Raw genomic sequence first — 22,244 nt, 5'->3', positions numbered from 1 at the left:
ATGTTTCCTGAGCTGACAGCCCTGCAATTACTCAACTGTTTTAAATAATTGAGTGGATACACTCGCTCCATTACTTCCAAAAGAACTGAGCCTGTGCTGTCCACTAAGTGTTTCCACTAGAGAGAAGGGGAGGAAAAATATTTTCACTTCTCTCTCACTTAACAGACGAGCACCCTAGAGGTGCATTAGGCAGTGTATGAAGCTCTTCAGAAGCCCAGCACGTTAGCTCTTCCTTTCTATTGCGTTTCGGCACTAATGAATAAAGCAAATCTGCAGCTCCTGTATTTTAAATTCAGCTCAGTGAAACGATGCTGCTGGGTTGGGATTCCAGATGAGATTATGCCCTGTTCAATTGAACAGCTACTTTATTTTAGGAAGATGAATGGATAGAAATGACTCCTTTTCCCAAAAATTAAATGAATGGTATTATTAAGTGAACTGCAGTTTGTCTGCTGTTTGTGTGCTCTCAGATTCTGAGAGATTTGATGGAGAGGAGACCTTGTTTAAGGGCTGTTTGCAGGATTCCTGCTTCCCTCTTATTTAGGGAAGGAATAAAGGTCGTTCCTTACAACCACAATGGGCTGAGCATTGAAATAAATTCCAGTGTGACATCTGCAATCATTTCTCGTATGGTTCCATTGATTTTTGGACACTCAAAGCTGTTTCTTTGATTGAATTTAATACCAAGATTATGACATGATTATGGGAAGCTGGTGGTGTTGCTTAATATGCAGACCCTAATAGAAAGCTGCTTCTTCGTAAATGACTCTTCTGCAGCACGTTGTGTTGCTGTTGTCTCCTCTCCCGTCACAGTGGAAAACTCATGGGAAGTGGGTCTCCTATATCCAACCTGGTAATTAAATTATCCTCATTTGTGGAGCTGTTCCTGTTGTGCATTTTTATTTAGCTTAATTATCCCCCTTGGCAGGCAGCCTGCTGGGAGTCCCGACACTAATGTTTCTCAGAAGGGAATCCAGCATTCTCCTCCAAGCATACATCTGTCTGTCCATACTTGCTGGGTGTGCTCAGCCTGAGGTTTCTGTGTTCACAGTCCGTGTTGGCCACAGTCCCCTGTTCATCCCCAGGCAGCCCTGGGGGTGTGAGGTGTATCACACTGCTCTTTCACCAGCTTGGCTCCTCTGGAGCATCCTTTTGTTGCCAAAGCTGTTAGAACAATGCGTTGCCTCCCTGATTTCTTGGTATGTTTCTCTCTTTGATTTAGTTTACTATTTTGCCCTGTTAAATCCACAAGTGGTTTTAATAGGTTTTCTGCTTCTCTTCTGGAGGCTGTGAAGGAGCATCATGGCACACTGATACCCTGTGTTTCTCTTTGATTGCTTTTACGACATTTAAAATTATTTTTCCTTATCTTAGTGCAACCCTTTCCTCTCCCCCCAAAAAGATTTTTAGTCATCTGTTGTGTGTCTCGATTTGCATTAGTTTGCATTGGCCAACTAATTGCATTGGCATAGGGGCACGTGCAAAACCACATGCAAAGGGGTTTCATCGCTTCATTTGAAGGCCAGGCATCACGCAGCTCCAGAGAGATATACAGCTTATGTATTTGGGCTCCTCAGAGCCAAGGCATCCTGGAAATCAGTCAGATCAGTCAGCTGAGGCAACGCTCCTGGCTTGCAGAGTGCTGATATTCAGGCAGTCTCATCTGAATCGCCTGTGAGTCTTTGTGTGAGTACTGCGTGTGATGGAGACTTTTTCAAGGCTTTGATTTCAGTTCATCTCAGAACACAGAAACTGGCTTTTTCAGTCATTCTTGGAGAACTGGCTGCTGAAGGGATCACCAAAGATACAAGTCCTTCAAGATCTGCAGAGAGCACGTGAAGCTTTCAGTTCCCTGGGCTTCGTGGTGAAGCAGGACAAGTCCCTCCTCTTCCTGACACAGCTTGCTGCGCTTCCCAAAGCCTGCCTGGAGGCATTATCAGCAAAAGCTTATCTCAGGAGCACTTCTCATGCAGTGGAAAAACTGGTCAGGCCATTGTGGGCAGGTCCTGTCATCATACTGAGGACACATCTGGCAGTTCTGAGCCACATGGCACCCTGCGCTTATGTTCCCCTACACGTGAGGTTGGGTGTGCATCCTTCTGCATGTCTGACACTAGGAACAGACCCTCCCAACAGGGCAGTGGCTGTTCCTTCCTGCAGCTACCCCTCTGTTTTGGGCTGGATCCCCTCCAGCACCTCAGCTTCTGCCAAGGGTCGTAATTGTGTTTGCCCCCATTGCCTTGAAAAGTAACTACCGATGTTTCTCCAGCTTGCAGCTTCACCCCAGCAGTCCAGCAGCCTCCCCGACTTTCCACGTTGTTAGCTGGAGCTCAGAGCAATGCCAAATGCACATTATGAATCCTGCCTGAGCTTGCCCCGGTGATGGCATTTGTACATCATCGCCTCAGCAGATGGGATGGAGCACAATCCCTGTCCTGTGGCTGACCTTCAGCATTGGCATCAGGTACATTCACTGCAGGCTTTTCTCCCTCTTTGAGGGGACTCACCTGGGAGCTGTGGGACTCTGGTCCTGCAGTAGAGAGGAGCTTGGCACTGCAGGACGTGCTCTAGGTTAGTCTGGCAGCAGGGTGAGGTGGGGCACAAACACGCCCACAGGTACTGATAAGGCAACATTGGCATCTGGAGAGGTGCTTGTGATAAGAACACCTGCAATACAGGGCTATGTGTGGGCAGTGTATTTCAAAGGAGTGTGGTTCCTGGTAAATAATGTTTCTTTTCGTTGCCAGAAATAGTAATGTAACCGTAGGTATATAAGTAAGAGTTACCTTGTTATCTAGGCTTTGTGCTGGGAGAAATGAACTTTCTGTGTCTTTTGTCATTTGAGGGATTGAATAGATGTGTGTAGGCTGCCTGATAGAAGATTTTTTTGGCTTGTTTGTTTTTTAAGCTCTCAGCCTTTAAATATAGATTGTGTGTTGAGCAGCACACAAAGCAGAAGCGTTTCTGTGAGTCTAAGCAGTATTTTGTTTCCTCCCTAGATGCACTAACTGATTTTTGGGGGTTGGGGTTTTCTTGGTTGATTTTGTTTCCCATAAAAGCAGTCAAACTGCAGAGTGCCTTTGTTACCAAATTTACCAAAATGCAGAACTGGAAGATCTGATAGGTCATCTTTACTGGAGTCTGTTACGTTCAGGGTATTGTGTGTCCCCTAAGTCCCACTCGTGGAACTCGTTTCTCCACTCAGCCTGCATTTGACAAATTCAGTTAAATTATCTTCTGGTATCTTCCCAACCAGCTGTCAGCTTTACCACCTAAGTTAGAGGTTGTATTTTACTTGAAATGCTTCATGCCAGTCAGGAAGAACATGAGCAGTAATGCATAACTGGCTCAGCTTAAAATACAGCTAACAAAACGTGCAGTGCAAACTGAAGGGGCCAGTGCAGTTTGGGTCAGGCTCCAGAGCTGCAAGAAGAGTTCATAGCAAAAATCCTCTGCAGTTCTGTCTGTTTGCAGCAGAGGTACAAAGCCTTGGTAACAATTAAGTAGAGCTCACGTCTTGTTGGTGCTCTGGGGTGGTAACAACGTCTGCTCTGAGCTATTAGCTCTGTTCAGAACCGAGTTTGCTACGTTTGGAATGACAAAACACCTACATTTTACTTAGGGCAATAGATTTGGCTGTTATGGAAGAAAAAGTGGAAGCGATAAGATGTGGTTGATGAACGTAATGATTTTTAGAACACATTAATTAACAAGAGAGCTCACAAATGCCTATTCTGAGCAGATGGAAAATCCTGGAAATTATCGGAGAGGTAATTGCAGTGGTTATGGAAGCAGCAAAGAAGGGAAGAAGCTCCTGGAGGGAAGCTGGAGGGGAAAAGATGTGATAGGAAGGCTGCCAGTCTCACCTTAGTGATCAGGGCAGAAACCTCTCTGCTGAGAAAAGAGGGAAGGTGCAAAACAGAGGGGAAAACATGTATAGCGGAGAGCCAGAACTTTGCCCAGGGGAGGTGCTGACTCCTCGCCTTCTTGGTTAAAAAAAAGAAAAGAAGGAAATGGCAACAGCTGCATTGCAGGAGTGAATTAACTGCTGCCACAGGAGAGGTGGCTCTGAGGAAAGCCACAGCTATGGAAGCCATGGAGGACTAAGGACGGAGGCAAACTCAGCTCGATCGGTTGCTGCTCTCTGCTTGGCTCAGTCCTGGATTAGGGCTCTGCGCTGCGGCGTCCGATCAACCTGTAACCTGTGCTTAACTGCAGCAGACCTGCAGCCTACACGTAGTTTGCTGAGTTACTGCCTAGACTGGAGGGATGCTGTACAAGAAAGAATACTGGAAGAGCCACGTGAACCAGCTTCAAAAATGCAAAATGCTGTTTGAAGCCACGGAGGTGAGGGGCATCACAGCTGCTGGGGTGCTTACATCTGGGTCCTGCGGATGCCTTACAGTTGGAGCTACCCTTTGCTTTTCTGTTTGGCTCCTTTTTTGTTTGGCCCTGTGAACCTCTCCAATAAGTGCTTGTTGCTGTGTTTCAGAAGCAGAGCTCCAAACCCTTTGTCTGTATTGTTCAGACTTTAAGTTCCAGAGAAACTTGGTAGCAGAAGAAAGAAACAGAGGAAGGCTGAGTAATAAGACAAGATGGGAACTTGGATACCACGTTGCAGAGCAGCCTAATAGCACTGATAACAGATAAAATCAAATTACCTGAATCTAGTTGTATTTCACAATTAAAAATAATGTTGTTGTTTTTAAAATTGAAATAATTCCAGTGGAGGAGGAAGTAAAATACCCACAAGTCATTAGCTGAGTTCTGTGCTCTCCCTCCGTAAATGGGAAAGCTGCTATTGAGAGCCCACTGTCACATTTCTATGCAGTGCACCATACAGTAACCACTTGGCTACATTCCTTTCAATAACAACATGATTCTGGCGCTCTCAGGATAGAGATACGTTGCTGTGCCTGTATACAAATCATCAAGAAGAGGTATAAATTAATACATCAAGATCTAGATCTGGGCAAAAAAAAAATGGTGAAAGCGCTCTTTGATTTCCTGTGGCTTTGATGCATTTGACAGTGGATTTATTGTGGCAGAGCATCCCTTCTCCTCCCCCTTACAGGTTGGGATGGTGGCAGAGCCGAAGGCGAGGGACTGAGACAGTGCTCTCATACCAAAGGCAGCGTGTCAGCAAACCCTCCTCCTTCCAGCCTGAATTTCACCATAGGGCACGGTGGGGTTAATAGCAGAGCAGGTTACACTCGGAGCTGTTTGGAGAGGGAGGAGATGGGAACAGATTGCCGAGGCACAATTACACTAAATGAACTAAGCACAGACCACACCTGTGCCTGGGACCCTGTGCTCGCAATCCAGCCCTGATTGGCTCTCCAGAGACTTCCCGGAGGTAAAGTGTCAATTAGTGTAATGACCCTGGACTTTGTCCACTCCGTTCGCTCATTCTGAGCGTGGAATAATTTCATGTGCGCTGGGGGATCTCTTTTAGCAAACTCCTCACAACACCACCTGCTCACCCTCGCCGCCGCGCTCTCATTCTTCCAGTGCTATTCCCAGCTCTCCTTCTGCAGGATTGTTGAGCTGGAATACAAAATGCAGCGTGCCCTGGAGGCAGCGAGATCTGCAGCCTTGCTCAGACAACAATACCCAAACACCTGTACAGATATTATCTTGTTTTGTAGTAGAGGATGTAGCAAGCCCTGCCCTTGCAGTCCAGACCTGCATATGCACTCGAGGAAAGGAGGGGACTGTGGCTCCCCAATAGGAGCGACTCCCAGCTCCATTAACAACTCAGACTGATTACCATGAAGCAATTATGCTCATCTAACATGCAGATTGAAGGCACTCCTCTCGATCAGATTTTGTCACAAAATGCACTTCGTTCATAGGGCTGGAGAGTTTGAACCCGCTGTACGCAGACAGGGAATACTGGATAAAGCACTGTATGGATGTTGGATCTTGTTACGTGTTATGGAGCTGCAGAGCTCAATCTGAGCAAGACCTCAGTTCCTCAGACCAAGTGTTGTACTCCAGCAGGGAAAGCAGCCCCAGCCTTGCTGTGCTTTGTGTCGATGGCAGTTTTGCTGTGTCTGTGTGCCCTGAGCTGCTGTCCTCCTGCAGGCACTGCAGCCCCACACGGTGCTGGGGATCTGCTGTACCTCCAGCTGGGCAGCACAGCTCTGTGTTCAACCAAGCCATCTGATCACCATCTCTGGTGATCTTACAGCACTTGGGATCCGTCGTTGCCATGTACTGGGAGGCAGCTGCAATCGGATATGTTTTAAGCCAGTGTCAACAGGTTTAGCCAGCTTAAGTGCATGTTAAACCCCACTGAGGTGAGGTTTATAGGTTAGCAGTGCAACTTGGAGCATAATCTATGCATGTCCTTTAGCTTTAGCAAGCTTTGTGCTTCTGTGAGAAGCACGAGACTTTTCTATGTGCCAAGCTGCTCTGTCGTGCTTTAGGGAAGTCATTCAGCCTATGCTAAAGGCTCAAGTAATCTAAGAGTGTAGGAGCTGCAGGGGAGAGCAGTTGAAAATCACCAGGAGCTGAGGTTAGGCCGAGATCTCCTGTCCCTGCTGAGCAAGCTGAAACAGCCAGGAGTGTCCTGAACATGGGAATTAAAGCAAGAAGAATGATGCAAACCTACTTTGTTACCCTGCAGCATTCACGTGTCTAAGGCTGCTAATGAGTAACGATGCTGTGGATAAAAGCAGTATTTAAGATTATAGCAAAAGGATTGATTTTCTTTCCTTGGGACAGGACTGGCATATTTGGAGCAAAAAGCAGCAGTTGTGACAACATATTGGTTATCTTTCATCCCGACCACAGCTGTGTTTTCCAGTGGTCTGTCCAGATGAGAGCTAATTTGGAATCATGCGTACGAGAAGCCGCTTCGGTGGATGAAATTGGGCTCTTCAGCACTTAAATATTTGTAAAGGCGTAAAGGGCTTAATTAGATAGCAGCAACATTTTGTCTTACAGGTCTGCTTCCACAAGATCTGGAATGCTGGGGAGATGACACAGGCAATAAACACGTTAGGTGGTTAGGAGAGCAGCAGCAGAAGGCATTAAGCGATTAGCTATCTGGATATCCCATGCGTGCTGTGCAGCCCAGGGACCCACCCGTGCTTTAGGAGTGCTTCCTGGGCACACATGGCTTTGCTGCTTTGTCTCCCTGTGTGCAGGCTCTCCTGCATTAGCTGTCCTCTGCGTGTGGGCACGGGTTAGCTTGAAACACTCTTTGCCTCTTTTAAAAACCTGCTTTGATATTTCCAGGCTCGCTGCTGCGCCGGCAGCCCTCTGTGTTTGAAACCCATCTGGAGGACTCACAGATAAAATCTGGCTGAGCTGAAAGGCCGTTGTGCCACTGGGGTGCAACACTCACCGAGCCTGGGGTGCGCTCAGCGAGGGTGAAGCCATAGGGGGTGGCTGGTGGCCTCCGTCCCTCTGCTTGCAGCAGCCTTCAGGGCTGCATGCACAGAGCAGCATTTGGGGGCTTCCACCATTTCCACACGGTCCATGCAGAGCATACAGCCAGGATACAGCTAGCAGGGTGTGAGAGCAACAGATTACTTTGCTTGAGCTTGTCATTTCAAATTCCCTTCCGCTTCTCTATCAGCAGTGCTCAGGCCCATCCCCACAATCAGCTTCTCTCTGGACAGCTGCCGAGATGCGATATTTATAGGGTTTACTGGAAACTGCTGGCACATTGCTGGGCTTCGAAATGTGATTGTTTTTCAAAGTAGGAAATTAGCCGGAGTGTGGGGCTGGTGGCCAGCTTGGACTGCAAGCAAAGGGAGCCCGAGGTCAGCACCAGGCAGCATTGTTTCTCTTTTATCTTCAGAGCCAATTTGCCGCTCTCTGTTTTTTAAGTGACTCTTAAGGTGATGGACAAAATGAGGTCATTGGGTGGCCATCCTCCACACTGGAAATACTTGAAGTATTAGTGAAGTCCACTCCGAACCACTTAAACAAGTACCTGCTGGAGTAAGTTGGGTAAAAGTCTGGTAATTTATAGCATCGTATGAGGGCTTGGAGCCTGATGGATGGGTCCTGGCTTGGGATAATAAGGCTGTAGTGTTGTGAAATGAAGGAGGTATTCTTGTCTTGGACAAGTCGTCCCTATTATTCTCCATCTTCCTGTTTGCATAATATTGGTTCATTTTACTTAGTGATTGTGAAGTTTTGCTGGCCAACAGTCGGTTGCATTTGAAACCCTTAGCTTGAGAATGCTCTTGAAAACAAAGTATTGACATTGCTGTCACTTCCCTTCAATAAATGCCTCCACGTGATGCACGTCCTGCAGAAAAGCTCTCGAAAGAGCGGAGGATGGGAGCACTGGGAACTGGGTGACCTCTCATGTGACACGCTGGAAGGACAGCCTTGGCAAACTTGTTTATGTGCTAATGTACCTGGCAAGGTGTCTGTCCTGCATTCTTGTCTCCCTAGATAACCACTTAAAGCACTGGCAGACAACCCCAGAAGCACCTTTCCTTTGCTAATGACATCCCCATGGGAACCAACACAAGCTGGCAGCATCTCTGTCCAACAAGTGAGGCACTGGGGCTGCTGGAAGCAGCAGCTGTCCATGCTGAAGCCCTGTGCTGAGCTGGTCTGCCGGGAGCCATGTGCTGCTGTGCTGGGGAGCACACCGGGCTGTCTGCCCCCCAGGCTGAGAATCAGACCTGCAGCCTCATGCCCAGGCAGGATGGATTCTTTCAGCCCAGGTCCTTTGTTCCCGATGGACATGCGGGCAGTCAGTGGTGGCTGCTTGTTTACACGCTCTTCTTCGCTGCAGCCCAGAAAATGTCTTCTGGCACGGCTTAGTGATGCTTTAATGATGCTGTATGTCAAACCCGATATATTCAGGCAGCCCCACTAACAACTTCTGAATCTTTTTCACGTTCTAGCTTTGCCAGCGATGAATACCAAGGAGTTATGAGGCGGATATCTGCCGTGGTGCAGCAGCACAAGGACACCATGGTGCCAGGAGTGCCACAGCTCAACGTGTGTGACAAGGCTGTCATGGTGAGCAGTTAAAACATTTACAGTTCCTTAGCTTGAAGTATGTTTTGTGAAGGCTTAAAAACATCACTGAATGCTGGGAAGGGTTGGAGAGGAAGGGAGGGCTGTTTGTTACCTGTGGGATGCAGCAGCACAGCACAGCTTGTATAGAGCCCGTTGGGTTATGTATGCAACGTCTGCCAGCATGCTGTGATACACTGACTTCCTTCCTCAGAGATACCAAAGTATCTGCAACTGTAGATGCTTCTCCTTTCTAATTCCCCCTGCAGTTCTCCAAAGCCCCTCTGGGTTTTGGGTGGTGGGACTGAGACAGTGATCTTGTCAGGTACTCAGATCACTGAGCATCTTTGGTCCTGCGTGGTCTCCTTCGAGTACGCACCTTTGCCTGTCTCTTCCAAAGTCCTGCTCTGAAGCAGGCCAAACTGGTTTCCAGTTCCGTATTCTATTTTGAATTGCATGTTGGAAAGTTACAGTCTGGCTTTCCTTCCAAGTGCTGTTTGACGTGTTGTGAATCTGAGAAACAAACGGGATGGTTCTTAGGAGGTAAGGTTGTCAGGTGACAAGAGTCTGTGTAATTTAAGGGGATGTGCCTGTGTAGACTGACACAAAATACAACAGACAAAGTCTTCCTGACACTGAAGTAACCTGATGAAGCATACCCTGAGTACCTGCTGCTTAGGCTCTGTCTCCAGCCAGCCAGAGCTGTGCAGAACATGGAGCTGCCTCTCTCCCCTTAATAAGAAAGCAAAGATCTTTTTTAGCACTGTCACTACTTTTTATTTTTGGATGCTAAGCAGGAGAACGATTTGAAGGACTACTGTTTCTATGTTGTTTTCCTCCATTATTCAACCTTTCCTTTAATAAACCCTGTTCTGTGCTCCTCTGGGATGTTCTGTGGGCTCAGGCACTCTCCCCAGCATCTGGCTGCTCCCAGAGCCCTTCCCTAGAAAGACTTTTCTTCTGTGCTTCCAGCTCCAAAACTGCTTCATAAAGTGCAGGCATGGTGCTGTTGTGCAGCTGCTGTGGTGCAATGTGTTCAGGTGCTGCAAAAGCAGTAACACTGTTTGTGAGCACATGGTGTATTTGGGCTGCAAAGAGGAACAAGTGCTGGGGTGGAGGTCCCATACTTCACCCCATACCCCAACCCTCTCTCTGGAGCTGTGCCTCCTGAACAATTTCTTTGTGTCTTTGGATCTCTGGGGCCTCTACGCAGTGGTCAAGCATCTGAAATTTCCAGTGGTGCATTTTAAAATTGAGAAGTGGGTTTAGAAAAGGCATTAATGGTTTGTAAATGATCTGAAGCCCTTCGTGCAGCTATTCCGCCAAACTCCGCTCTGTGTTCTGCTCGACCTGCAGAGATAGCTGGTGTCTCACTGCCATCTGTTGTCAGCTGCATGGAATAGAAACCTGCTCTAGTATCTTTCATGGGGTTAAGCTTTTCTTTACCTCCACAGGAATTTAATCAGTCTGATGGCTTGAAAAACTTAATGACATAAAAGGCAGCAGGTCAGAGCTGAAGTGAGCGTTAACAGGTGACAGCAAGAGTCTCCCATGGTTGGACTTGGAGAGCCAGGGAAAGAACACACAAGATTTCTTAGGGCAGAGATCTGCCGTTCACATTGGCACAGAGCCAAATTTTAAATGATGTAAAAAACAAAACAAAACAAAACCACCCTGAAATTGAAAGAACTGTCTTATCCAAAGTCCTTCCTCTTTTAATCCCTTTGGAAGCCGAGGTTTGCAGTGGGATTCCTTTCTGATGTTGCTATCTGTTGTACGCACGCTGGAGAAAGGTAGCTCAAGAAACATGAAAACAAGGGAGGAAAACAGTTTTGCTCTGCATGCACCGGAGTAGTTGGCTCATAAATACCTCCTACTCCATCTGTTCATGAATTTGTCCATCAGAATGCTCATTAAAATACAGGCACTTTTCTCTCTCACGCCCTCAGCCTTCAAACACTGGTGATTTTTACTTGTTTCCTTAATAAAGTACATGGGTATTGTAGTGCTGAGGATATGAGCTCTTGTCTGGATCGGAGGAGAACTAGGAGCTCACCAACAGCTTGTGATCTGTGTGCTCCATGCTACTGCAGGTGAGGGAAGAAGTCACCACGAGTCCCACCAGCTTGCATTTTAAAGGAGAGACCACCATATTCCAGCAGAGGGAATCATCTGATGCATAAGGACTCGTAGTCTTCCCTAAAGCCTTTTTGAATAGGATTTGGAGTTGGAAAAGGGATGATCCCAGGAGCATCAGCTGCAAGAGTTCTGTTTTTCAAGCAAGACCTAAGAGCATTGTTTTGAGAAGCAAAAGGGGTCCGTTAGGATACAGGGCTCAGCAAGTACTTTGTGTGAAGGTCTGAATTCATTTTTTCTGTGTCTTTTGTTTGCTTTTTTTTAACAGAACTGGTCTCCCCCAGGCTGTGAGAAGCTAGGGAAGTGCCTGAAACCACCCAAGTCTGATCCAAAGAAGTGCTTTTGGTCTCATTGATCTTTTCTGCAGCCCTCAGGAGCTGCCCTCTCACCGCCTGGACACGGAGTTTACAATGCATCTCTTCTCATGTTGGCACTCCTGTTTACACAGGAAGGGTGTGATGTATGTGTGATATCATCATTTGCTCTTCCAAAAGGGACAGTGTTTATATTGCTAGTGCTCAGGGTTTAGCCTGTCCTCATCTCTTGGTTTAGTTGTTTCCGTAAATGGTAAATTTTCAGTGAGAACTGTTTTAACTGTGAAAGATCTCTGGGCAACCACATCTCTGCCATGAGCTCAGAAACACCACGGGTGCACCTTTCCTCTGGCTTCTTCCAGCCAACCTCTGGAGTCACTGCTCGTGTGGATGCCCCAGCAGCAGCCATAGGAGACTGCTCAGGAAATGTACGGCCCTGCCCAAGCTGCCCTTGTTTTCTTTGCATATAACTTGTTGTTTTAACATTTCATTTCCATTGTGAACTCTTTGGACACCAACTTGTTTTTGCCTGTTCTTCCTAAGCTTGCAAGTTCTGGGTGCAGCTGTATGGCCCACACTGCTGCTGTGCATGCCTGAGTGCAAACAAGTGCTGCGTTCTGTTCTCAACTAAGGGTCAGCCACAGGCAGAACACCCTGTGTTTTTTCTTTCTGTAGCTGCAAACGCTCACCAGCTCATACTATAAAGAAATTTGCAGATAGGGATTCATGTAAGTGTTGCCTTATTGATGGTGTGCAGAGCGTTCTCGGGGAGCTGGGGCTCCATTGTTCATTTGTGGGATTTTCTTTATTCCCAAAAATCCAGGTCCAAATATGGTGTAAGTCACTCTTGTATTCTCGTGACGTGGGCCCAGCCAACTGCAGGCTCAGAAATGCCCATTTACATCACACGTTAACTCTTGACCCTGTTTCCAGCGTATGCTCTCCGAGGAATTCTCCTTGTGCAAACTTTCCCCAGCCTGGGTGTAGCACTTCTCTAAACAGAGTTCATGGTGAATGCAGATTCTTCGCATAATTTCACATTGTAAATTGCTCATCCCATTTTGAGTCTGTTTTTCATACCCCTCACTGTTGCTAATAAACGTCTCTGGAACAGAACCTAGCAAGGTTGTTGCGGAGCTGTACTGGAACAGGTAGAGGCAATGCAAGCTTGCTGTCTGCACCAGTGACAGGTCTGCTTCCACCCCTCCTCTCTTTGATATGTGCCCTCTCTGCATGGCTTTTTGCTGCCCTGACAAAGATCAAGGCACTCTGCAGGACTGCCTCCTTCCCGGGCAAAGCTGGGGCTGGCTTGAGATGTGCTGACAGCTTCTGTGTTAACTGCTGTGCTCTCCCTCCTGCAGACTTCTCAACTTGTTGTCCTTGCCCCCCCTGTAATTCCAAATGCTCTCATCTCCCCCTTCCTATGTCTCATGCTACCTGTAATCTCCACAGTAATTCCTAGCATCCATCTCCTGAAGCTGGATAACCCTCTTATGGTTGTAATAAGCACAGTGCTTCTTGAGTCGGCTCGTGGTGCTCCAGCCAACACCAGACCCTCGGAACCTCCCTGCCTGCAGGCAGTGTGTGGCAGTTCCAGCATCCTACCTGCCCTAACCGAGAGCTGTGCCAGAAGTGTTCCCAGCCCAACGCTTCACTCTTATCACAAATAAAGATACCACCAGACGAGGGAGTCCGTCACCACAACCGCCTGAAAGCTGCTGTCAACTCTCCAACAGCTGTGAGTGTCTGCTGCAAACTGCAACAGCTTCGTCTCTGTGCACTGCCTATAAACAGATCCCAGGGCTGCAGCTCCGCTGGGTGCTCACTCAGACACACTGCCCAGTTCTGAGCCTTTGCACTGTGCACATGGTAAGCATGCCAGGTGCTGGTAGCCATGCGCCCTGCCTGCCACTTCATTCTTTTCTCTCTTGCAGCTTGCAGTTCTGGAGACAGTGCTTTTTTCCTCTTGCATTACTTGCTTGGGCACGCCAGCCCATTTTCAGCACACTCGGTGTTTGGTTACTCAGCACACAAAGTCTTCATCCCTTATTGAAACAGTCCTTGGGTGCATAGATACTGAATGTAAACTTTGCACTACAAAGCTGGCTGCTGGAAGTGACTTGAAGTTTGTTTATTTAACTGCTTTGTGTTTGTTAGCTAGAAAAGATCAAAGCTTCATATAAAGAAGTGACTGCTTCAAATAAGAAGAGTAGTTCTACAGCTGGACAGCTGGGCAGAATTTTAAATCAGTGCCTTTCCCAAAGATGTACAGATTTTGATGTTAAAGTGAGATGAGGAGCTGAGGAAAATAAACTGATTTATCAGTGAGGAGTTAGAAGGTTTGTCTGCACACACCTGTGGAACAGCTGGCACCTTGGTTTGGGGCAGTCTCACAGCTCTGCCTCCTAGGTCACGGGGCTGGCTGGGCTTAAAAATAACTTGTTTTGTTTTCCTTGCATTATTTTTAACACGGATCAATTACCCAACCCACACAGCTGCCCGGCGCAGTTGGGAGGCAGGGGGGTAAGTGAGCTGAGCACGCAGCCGTGGGACAAACACCGCCAGCCTGCAGCTTGGGGGGCAGCCCCTCTGCCCCGCGTAGTTACCCCGAGCCTCTGATCCATGTGACAGCTGCCTGCTGTGGGGTCTGTGCCTGCTGCGGGGCTCCTGGCTTTGCAGGGGCTGCGTGTGCCATAGCTGTGAGCAGGGAAAGGGGCCTGGTGGGGTTTAGTGACCCACAGCGGGGCTGCTTCCCTGGTGGCTTCCTTCCTCAAGCTGCGAGCTGAAGGAAAGGTGGTGTCATTCTAAGGCTGCTTCTGCGTGACACTCCTATCTTTATGTTTGAATACGTCTCCTAAATGCTGAAAGCTCAACATCTGCTTGGGCTGAGAGTCCGAGGAATTCCTCTCCTGCCTTTAATTTCCAATTAGCTGAGCCTCCCAAGTCTCCCCCTTCTGCCCCAGAGGCTCTGTTATCGTCCCACCCTCCGTGCAGAGAAGCTCCTGAAATTGATGTAACTAATAATCGTGGAGAAGGTCCTGCTGCATTTACGCTCTGCAGCTACACAAATGGAGCCTCGGTTTAAAAGCCTGCAGCGACAAATGGATTATTTCGGTGGCAAATTAGTCTCCGTGGACCAACAATTTGGGGAGCTGAGCACTGGAATTGGAATGCAGACGATCAATTCCCAACACTTAGAGCCAAGGTTAATGCCCTGCAAACAGTATTGAGTGCAGTGATGAGAGATAACGTGCCTCCGTGTTTCAAATGCCAAGCGGAGCAGCGTGGTATGGGAAACGAAAATGGGAATGTTTGGAGCAGAGCGGGAGTGAGAGAGCGCACAGATTGGCTGCTATGTGCTGTTTGGGACTGAGTTTTCATGCAAATGCTGAGGGCGACAGTGTGCTTTTACTAAAGGAACTGGAACTGGCACTGCTGAGAAGGGAGATGTTGAACTGGGGGCACTGAAGTGGTTCTGCAAGAAAGCAAAGCAGCCGACATGAACATCTCCTGAACGCCTGAGAAGACTTCCCTTCCACTGAGGACAACACCTTTGCAGGCACAACACGAAGTCATTGCAGAAGAAAGACCTTTTTAAGGTGAGCATGGGTTCTGGTGGGGATTTGGGGTCTGCAAACACCCCAGAGAGCACTGAGACAGCTGGCTGAGCAGGGATCCTGAGGCTGTTCTCAGCCTGGAGAGCTTGCAGGCTGTGTGTACCGAGTGATTGACTGCTTCTTCCATAGCCAAGTCACTGTTTTGCAGTTCAAATGGCTCCTTTTCCACTTTTCTGAACGGTTTTAATACTTGGAAATGCACTTCTGTTGTTTTCTGGTTCTATTTGATGCTTTCCATTTGCTATCAGAACGCAGCACAGCGGTGTCTCTCCAATCAAACTCATAGTTTTTAAGTGTGGTTGTGAGGGAAGCACTGAAATCTCATCTGAGGTTCCTTCTTTCTGTTGGAAAATGTCTCCTTTAGACACAGAACAGACCCCATTTCTTGGTTTTCTTTATATCCCATGCCTCCACTTGCAGTTTTGCTGTTGCTCGAAGTCCAGTCCGAATTATATAAATACTAAATAAAGGTGCAGCCCTAGCCAAAAGCCTGTGGTCTCTTAGAAGAGCAGAAACCTCTGCCATCCAACTTACCAGAGCCAGCCTGGCAGCCAACACATGATTCTCTGCCTTTTTCCCTCCCAGAGCCACTTCACACCCTCCTGCGTGATAGGATACATGGGCTGGTGGTGCGACTCCCCCCCGAAAGGGACGGGGGCAGAAAAGCCCATCGGCCGCTTTGCCAGCAGCAAGGAATCCGTGCCAAATGCGTTAGCTCTGGCTCCAAATCCCCCTCCTGCTTTGGCAGGAGGAGGGAAGGAGCTCTGTGTCCCCTCCGAGGGCTTGACCAGGGTGAGCCGGGGTCAGCTTGGAGTGGGATGCTCAGCAGGCAGCACCGGAGCGTGGTCCCTTAGCCCTGTTAGTGGGGACACAGTGAGCTCGCTGCTCATAGCACCAGTCCAGAGCCCGGGGAGCTGGCTGGGGAGCTGCATTCCTCTGCTGTTGAAATAAGATATTTCACATTTGTGGGTTTTTTTTTTTATTTTTAATATTATTATTAAAAAAAAAAACTGGTTTAAAGTGCATGCGTTTCCAAAGCTGAAATTGAAGCGAAGCGTTCCAGAGGATTTGGATGGAAATTTTAGTTCTCGTTTCCCCTTGTGGGGTATGTTGAAATTTTGGGCATTTTGTTCCACTTCACGCTGAAGTTTTAACATCCTGAACGGAACAGAAACTTCCACACTCAGCACAGCTCTTCTAATTGCCCGGTGAAGCTGATTAGGGTTAGCTCTGAAGCCTTTATGCAAATGGTTGCTGTGTTCATGGTCTAACAACGTCTCTCACATCAGCATCTTCAAGCACTTTGCAATCCCCGATCTTCCACGCATGGGAAAGAGGGGCACAAAAAGTGGTCTCCCCCCTCCTGCAGTGCCAGCAAGGGAGGCAGATGTGGAGCTGCAGTCCCCCTCCGGGCACAGAGCAGCCCAGCCCTCCCCGAGCTGCGAGCGGATGCTGACACCTTCCCATGATGTGATATTCCAGAGCTGAAGTCCTTTGACATCACCGTTGGAAATTGGTCCTAGGAAAGTTCTTTTCGGATGGAAACTGCGGTAGGAGTCAGCACTGTTGTTTGAAAAGTTGAACAATTACAGGGAAACTCGTTTGCTTCTGGATGTTAAAATCGGTCAGTGCAGCCCTCTGAAATGGGGGATTGATTAATGAGGTGCAGTGCTGACAAAAGCCTGGAGAAATGTTCTTAAACCTGAGCTGGCACGTTGCGTCACTGCTGGCAGCTGCAGGGTTGGTGTAACCTTCCATAGGATCAGTGCAGGGCCTGGGAACCTCGTGTAGCTGCTGGAAAACACTGCTGTCCTATGGGCTTTAAATGCAAAACCAGGTGAGGTGGAACGTGCAGTGTATGGTGGGATGGCACCGGGCAGGGCTGCCTGGCCATGGCACCGCGGGTCCGTGGCCCCTTCCCATCTCCTGCTTATTTCCATGGGTAGGCAGAGTAATTCCATCGCTTCCGTCCACCAGGAAGAAGAGGAGCTGCCGGAACGGCTCACATCTGGTATTGCTGTTGGTGGGATGACAAAAGAGAAAAAGCCTTGCAGTTCTTCCGTGGGAGCACGGGTGCAGCGCAGCGCCTGTTCCAGCGGATGGCTGCGTGCCGCATCTGTGTTTGCTTCGCTGGAACAGCTGTTAGGATTTTTCTGGTGCCAAGGAGATAATCTGACTTCAGGGAAAATCTTACTCTGCGAGGGAATGGTTGTGGAAGGAGGCACACTGAGCTCCTGTGTGGGCTGCCCCTGGCAATGGAGCCTGGCAAGGGAGGGAGCAACCCCTGCGCTGACCTTCAGCTCGTCCCCAGCCATCCAGCACACAGGTGCCTTTGGCCAGAGGGCCAGAAAGACCTTACAGCCCCTGTGGATGGAGAAGGAAGGAAGTGGAGCAGTGGAGGATTCAGCCTGCAGCCTTCTAAAGGCTCTGCATCGAGAGCTGGAAATGCAGCAGCACGGGGTGCATGGGATGCTGGGATGAAGGCAGAACCCTCGTTGTGCAAGAGCCGCATCTCACAGCTGGAAGGTCCCCGGGCTGCAGGGGCAGCTCTATGTCCACAGCCAGGCTGCTGCATTCCCTGTCAGCAGTGGGCACCAGGCTTGGCCAGGGGTGCTGCATGCTGGAGCTGCCTTTGCTTTCAGTGGGCAGCTGTACCTAGGTGCATTTGGTGCAGATCCAGGTCAGATCTGCTAATGGAACAGGAGATTTGCAATCATTCGGCAGCACATCTCCCGCCCATGATGGATTTTGCACAGGCAAATGGCAATTCCCACACCAGGAGATGGAACTGAGGGCCGTGCAGGAGCACCATGACTGCCTCAGCAACCAGAATCGTAGCATGGCCTGGGTTGAAAAGGACCAGGATGATCATCTAGTTTGAACCCCCCTGCTTTGTGCAGGGTCGCCAACCACCAGAGCAGGTCTCTGGTGCTCAGCTGGCCCAGGACCCAGGGTGTTCTGCTGTGTCCATCTGCCCTGATCATAACCCAAACGGCTTTAACAAACACGAGGTACAATCCCAGAGCTTCACAGGAGTTGATGAGGGACAGAAAAGCAGGAAATCACCTCGTCCTTCTGAGCATGCTATCTGCGCAAGGCATTGGGCAGGGTGGAGGGGGTGTAAGCGTCCCCCTGGGCACGGGACCTCTTTTCCCAAGCAGAGCTCCGTGAACTGCAAGGGAGTGCAACCAGAGCACTGCAGCGAGCAGCCGGGGCAGCGCGCCCTGCGGTGCTGGAGCTCCGCGGACCGAAGGCTGTGTGCCCAGGGTGCGGAATAGGGCTCCGGGGGTCGGGGCTCCGCGCTCCGGCGCAGCTGCGCACGGCGCACCGGGGGCTCGGGGAGCGCAGTGCCGCGGAAGCTCCGCCCGCTGGGGGCCGTCCGGCCGCGGTTGCGCAGTCAGTGCGCGGAGCGCCATGAGCGAGGAGCGGCTGCGGGCGGTGCGAGACCGCGTGCGGTCCTTCCCCGACTTCCCCGTGCCTGGAGTGCTGTTCCGGTGCGGGGCTGGAGCGGGGGGATGGGGCCGAGGATGGAGCCAAGGAGCTGGGGATGGGAATGGGAATGGGAATTGGGGTGGGGGTGGAGCCGAGGAACTGGGAATGGGGCAGGGGAGTTGGGGTGGAGATGGGGGTGGAGTAGGGAGACTGGGGACGGGGCAGGGAGCTGGGGTTGGGCGGGGGATTGGGGATGGAGCCAAAAAGTAGTTGGGAATGGGGCAGGGGATGGGGATTGGGCTGGAGATGGAGTGGGGGATGGCGTATGGGGGTGGGGATGGAGCCAAGGAGCTGGGAATGGAGCATCGGAGATGGATCTGGGGATGGGATCAGGAGTGGGGATGGGGCAGGGAGAAAGGGAAGGAGATGGCGCAGGGAAGGAGATGGGGCAGGGGCTCTGCCTGGGCAGGATATGTGCCCCCTGGCTGTAGTAGCAGCATCACTGACACCCCTTGGTTGCTTGCTAACTGCTCTCCCTCTGTTTGCAGTGATATCAGCCCCCTGCTGAAGGATCCTGTAGCTTTCAAGGCTTTGATTGATCTTCTGGAAGATCACCTGAGGGCATCCTTCCCCAGAATCGATGTCATTGCAGGTGGGTGTTCAGTGAGACCTCTCTGAGGCTGCTGTAGGGCACTGTGTGTTCAGAATCCCCAGGTGGTAAGTGTGGGCAGACACCTTACTAATGGGACAGGAAATACCATAGCCCTTGGACATTGTCTGCTGGCCTGTACTGTACAGTAACACCAGTATGATATTGCCCTTAACCCAGTACTGTCCTTTCCTGAAATACTGGTTTGGGACGTGGCAGATGCCAACCAATGCTGCTTCAGTGCCAGTTTTGTAATTCCATTGTTAAAAAAGAGGCATTCAGCAAGCACTGAAACCCATTGTGCTCTGCCTGGGCAGCCCCATGGCAGGGAGCCCCTGTTCTGGCATGTCTGCCTTCCCATGCAGCTTTTTTCAAGCCAACTGAAGAAGCTGTAGCAGTGATAATGCATTACAGCACACGCTTTAAAGGGCCTGAGAATGGAAGTGCTGGGAAAGGAACTGCTGGGGCTGGGTGATAGCCCAGAGCTCAGAGTCTGGACCAAACCTCCTCCAAGTGCCTGCTGATAACCTGCTGTGCAAAGTCCTTGTCTGCGTGGCTGCAGTGAGAGCTGGGGCTCGGCTGAGCTCAGCTCTCTGGAGGAGAGCTTGAGGGAAAGCCCAGAGGGCTGCTGGGGCGTGGGGGTCACCGATGGGTTGTGGGACACTGCACTGACACGTTTGGGTGAGCGCAGTGTATGCATTTAACCCGTGGGAGTCGCCGTAAGGGCACGTTGCTCTCACAGCTGGGAGGATGAACGTGGGGGTGTCGATCCCAAATGGCTTTTCTGAGTGCTCTTTTGCTGCTTGCCCCCCCAGGTCTGGACTCCCGTGGCTTCCTCATAGGCCCCTCCCTGGCTCAGAGACTGGGGGTTGGCTTCGTGCTCATCCGGAAGAAGGGGAAACTCCCCGGCCCCACTGAGTCCATCTCCTACGCCCTGGAGTACGGCAAGGTGATGCCCAATGGGGGAAGGGGTCAGCAGGCTGTGCTTGGGCTCTGAGTGCTAGCAGGTTAGGAAGTGTTCTTTCTGCAAGGCAGGGCTGCACTGAAGATGCTCTTTCCACCCTGCAGGCTGAACTCGAAATCCAGAGCGATGCTGTGGAAGCAGGACAAAAAGTGGTCGTTGTGGATGACTTGCTTGCAACTGGAGGTGAGGGAAGCAGGTGCTGGGGGGGGGTGGGTCACCCTGGTTTCCTCCACGGGCAAACCTTGAGAACGTTATGCATGGAAACCACCATCCATGTAACATCCTGCAGTGTGGGAGGTGGCAGTGGCAATGGTTGTGTGTACATCGCTGTAGCAACTGCACGTTATGCTGAGCATGGTGCTGGAGTGCCCTGCATTGCTGCATGCTCATGCTGTTCCTCAAGCAGGGATATCTGTGCTGAACCTCTCTCTGCATGCAGGTACGATGCGTGCAGCCTGCGAGCTGCTGGTGAGGCTGAAGGCTGACATCCTGGAGTGCCTGGTGGTCATTGAGCTGAAGGCCCTGGGAGGGGCAGCCAAGCTGGAGGCCATCCCCTTCCACTCCCTGCTGCAGTACGACTGAGGCTGCTGGCTGCTGCAGCACCTCTCGGGTTGCAGGAGGTGACTCCGGGTTGATGTGACGATGGGGTGGGCAGCGGGGACCTGCACTGACTGCTGCACGAGAGGCTATGGAAGCTGGAGTCCTATTCATTTGCCAAGCCACAGATCAAAGCATGCTTAGTGCACAGATCCTTTTTTTTTTTTTTTTTGAGTTCATCTCTCTGGGGAGGGGAGACCACGATGCCATTGTACAGGTGTTGCATTTGAGGCTCCCAAAGCAGGGCAGGGTGCTCCATGGGGCCACAGGTCCCTCTGCCTGATCCCAGCCCTGGGAGAGCTCCGAGCGGGTCCTGAGGAGCTCAGATGGGTGCAGTGCTGCTGCTCCTCATGGTCTGAGCAGGGTTCAGGCCAGCCCTGGGCTATCCCACCTCCCTGTCTTAGCAGGGGCTGAACTCAACTGGTATAATAAACATTGACTTATTTTTCTATTTTTTCTAAACTGTCTCAGCACTCTTCTTGCAGTAGCAGGAGCTGTTAATGACCCTCATGGCAGCACTGGGGGCTGCAGCCTGAGCCCTCCATTGCCACCCCGACCTCACAGGAGGCAGCAGAGGACCACGTGCAGGTATCTCCATCCCACAGGTTGGAGGGGGTCACCTGGGCAGCGTGGATTGCGATGCTGGGGGAGGACCTTCCCAACACAGAGCGTGGGGACAGCACGCTGTGCTCACAGCCCTCACCGTGCCCATTTTTATCACCGTTTCCTAAAAAGCCACTCCAGTGCTGCTCAGCCCTCCCCCCAGGGAAACCTTCCTCTGGGTGTTGGGATCCCAGGGCTGAGCACACACACTTGGCACTGCTCGCAGGCCCCCGCTGTGATGGAGAGAGGGGAAAATGAGTCCCACCCCACAGAGCTGTTGTGTGGAAAGCAGCTGCACGCTGCGGAGGCGAGCGCTGGCCTCGTTGCAGCCAGGGCTGGCTGTGTGTGCAGCCAAGGGGTGACATCAGGGAACCTGGGGATGGTGCTTTTGCTTGATGCCATGACTCACAGTGGCAGCACTTCGGAGCTGCTGCTTCCAGGCAGGAGGAAGTGTGTGTGTGAGCAGCGAACGGGAGCCGGACGTGCTCCCTGGGGAGGCACGCAGCTGCTGTGCTCAGCCTGGGGGAGCAAGCAGGGCTGTCCCGTGGGCTGAGCTGAAGCCCTGCTGGGCCCGTGCTGCAGTCAGCCCTCACATGGGGAGTTCCCTCCAGCTCAGCCCTGCACCCTGCCGCGGGGTGAAGCGCAGCACAGCTCAGTGCCACCCCTTCCCTCAGAAGGCTGGATTCGCCCAACCCCGGTGAGCAGCCCCGCGTCGGGCAGCCCCTCCCCACCCTCACCCCTCTGCCCCGTGCCAGAGCCACGCCGGCCCCGCCGACAAGAGCTGCATTCAGCTCAGCGGAGCCCACGCTCACTTTTTCCAACGAGGCTTTCTGCAGTTGGACTGTGCCCCAGCCCTTCCCTGCGTGAGCGGCCGGGGCCCTCTGCCACGGAGCAGCACAGACAGCGGGAGGAAGAGCGCCGGGTTCACAACGCGAGTC

General features: G+C 50.8%; 2 protein-coding genes across 3 annotated transcripts in view; both read left to right on the top strand.

Moving 5' to 3' along the window:
* The window catches only part of GALNS (galactosamine (N-acetyl)-6-sulfatase), a 44,285-nt gene extending 30,506 nt beyond the window's left edge, over positions 1-13,779 (top strand). The window contains exons 13-14 of the mRNA NM_001389560.2: positions 8,880-8,997; positions 11,399-13,779. Coding sequence (NP_001376489.1) covers positions 8,880-8,997; positions 11,399-11,485 — 205 coding nt within the window. The 3' untranslated portion in view covers positions 11,486-13,779. The remainder of the gene's footprint in view (positions 1-8,879; positions 8,998-11,398) is intronic.
* A 4,677-nt stretch (positions 13,780-18,456) lies between these two features.
* On the top strand, positions 18,457-21,173 carry APRT (adenine phosphoribosyltransferase). 2 transcript variants are annotated; one of them, NM_001277650.4, is made up of 6 exons: positions 18,468-18,555; positions 19,042-19,145; positions 19,958-20,091; positions 20,211-20,289; positions 20,546-20,554; positions 20,636-21,173. In NM_001277650.4, the coding sequence occupies exons 1-6, from the start codon at positions 18,476-18,478 to the stop codon at positions 20,686-20,688; spliced, it is 459 nt and encodes a 152-aa protein (NP_001264579.1). In that variant the 5' UTR covers positions 18,468-18,475; the 3' UTR covers positions 20,689-21,173. The 2 variants fall into 2 exon arrangements, with proteins under 2 accessions (NP_001264576.1, NP_001264579.1); NM_001277647.4 differs by having other exon boundaries at positions 18,457-18,555; positions 20,546-21,165.
* The last annotated feature ends 1,071 nt before the right edge of the window (positions 21,174-22,244 follow it).

This window comes from Gallus gallus, chromosome 11 (assembly GCF_016699485.2).
Source record: "Gallus gallus isolate bGalGal1 chromosome 11, bGalGal1.mat.broiler.GRCg7b, whole genome shotgun sequence".
NCBI lineage: Eukaryota > Metazoa > Chordata > Aves > Galliformes > Phasianidae > Gallus > Gallus gallus.
This window is presented reverse-complemented; position numbering and strand designations above follow the sequence as displayed.

Bases quoted from the DNA above. Each gene is read 5' to 3' on its own strand.
- APRT (NM_001277647.4), top strand. From the start codon at position 18,476: ATGAGCGAGGAGCGGCTGCGGGCGGTGCGAGACCGCGTGCGGTCCTTC. The intron at 19,146-19,957 runs GTGGGTGTTCAG...TTGCCCCCCCAG, and splicing joins CAGAATCGATGTCATTGCAG to GTCTGGACTCCCGTGGCTTC. The intron at 20,290-20,545 runs GTGAGGGAAGCA...CTCTGCATGCAG, and splicing joins TGACTTGCTTGCAACTGGAG to GTACGATGCGTGCAGCCTGC.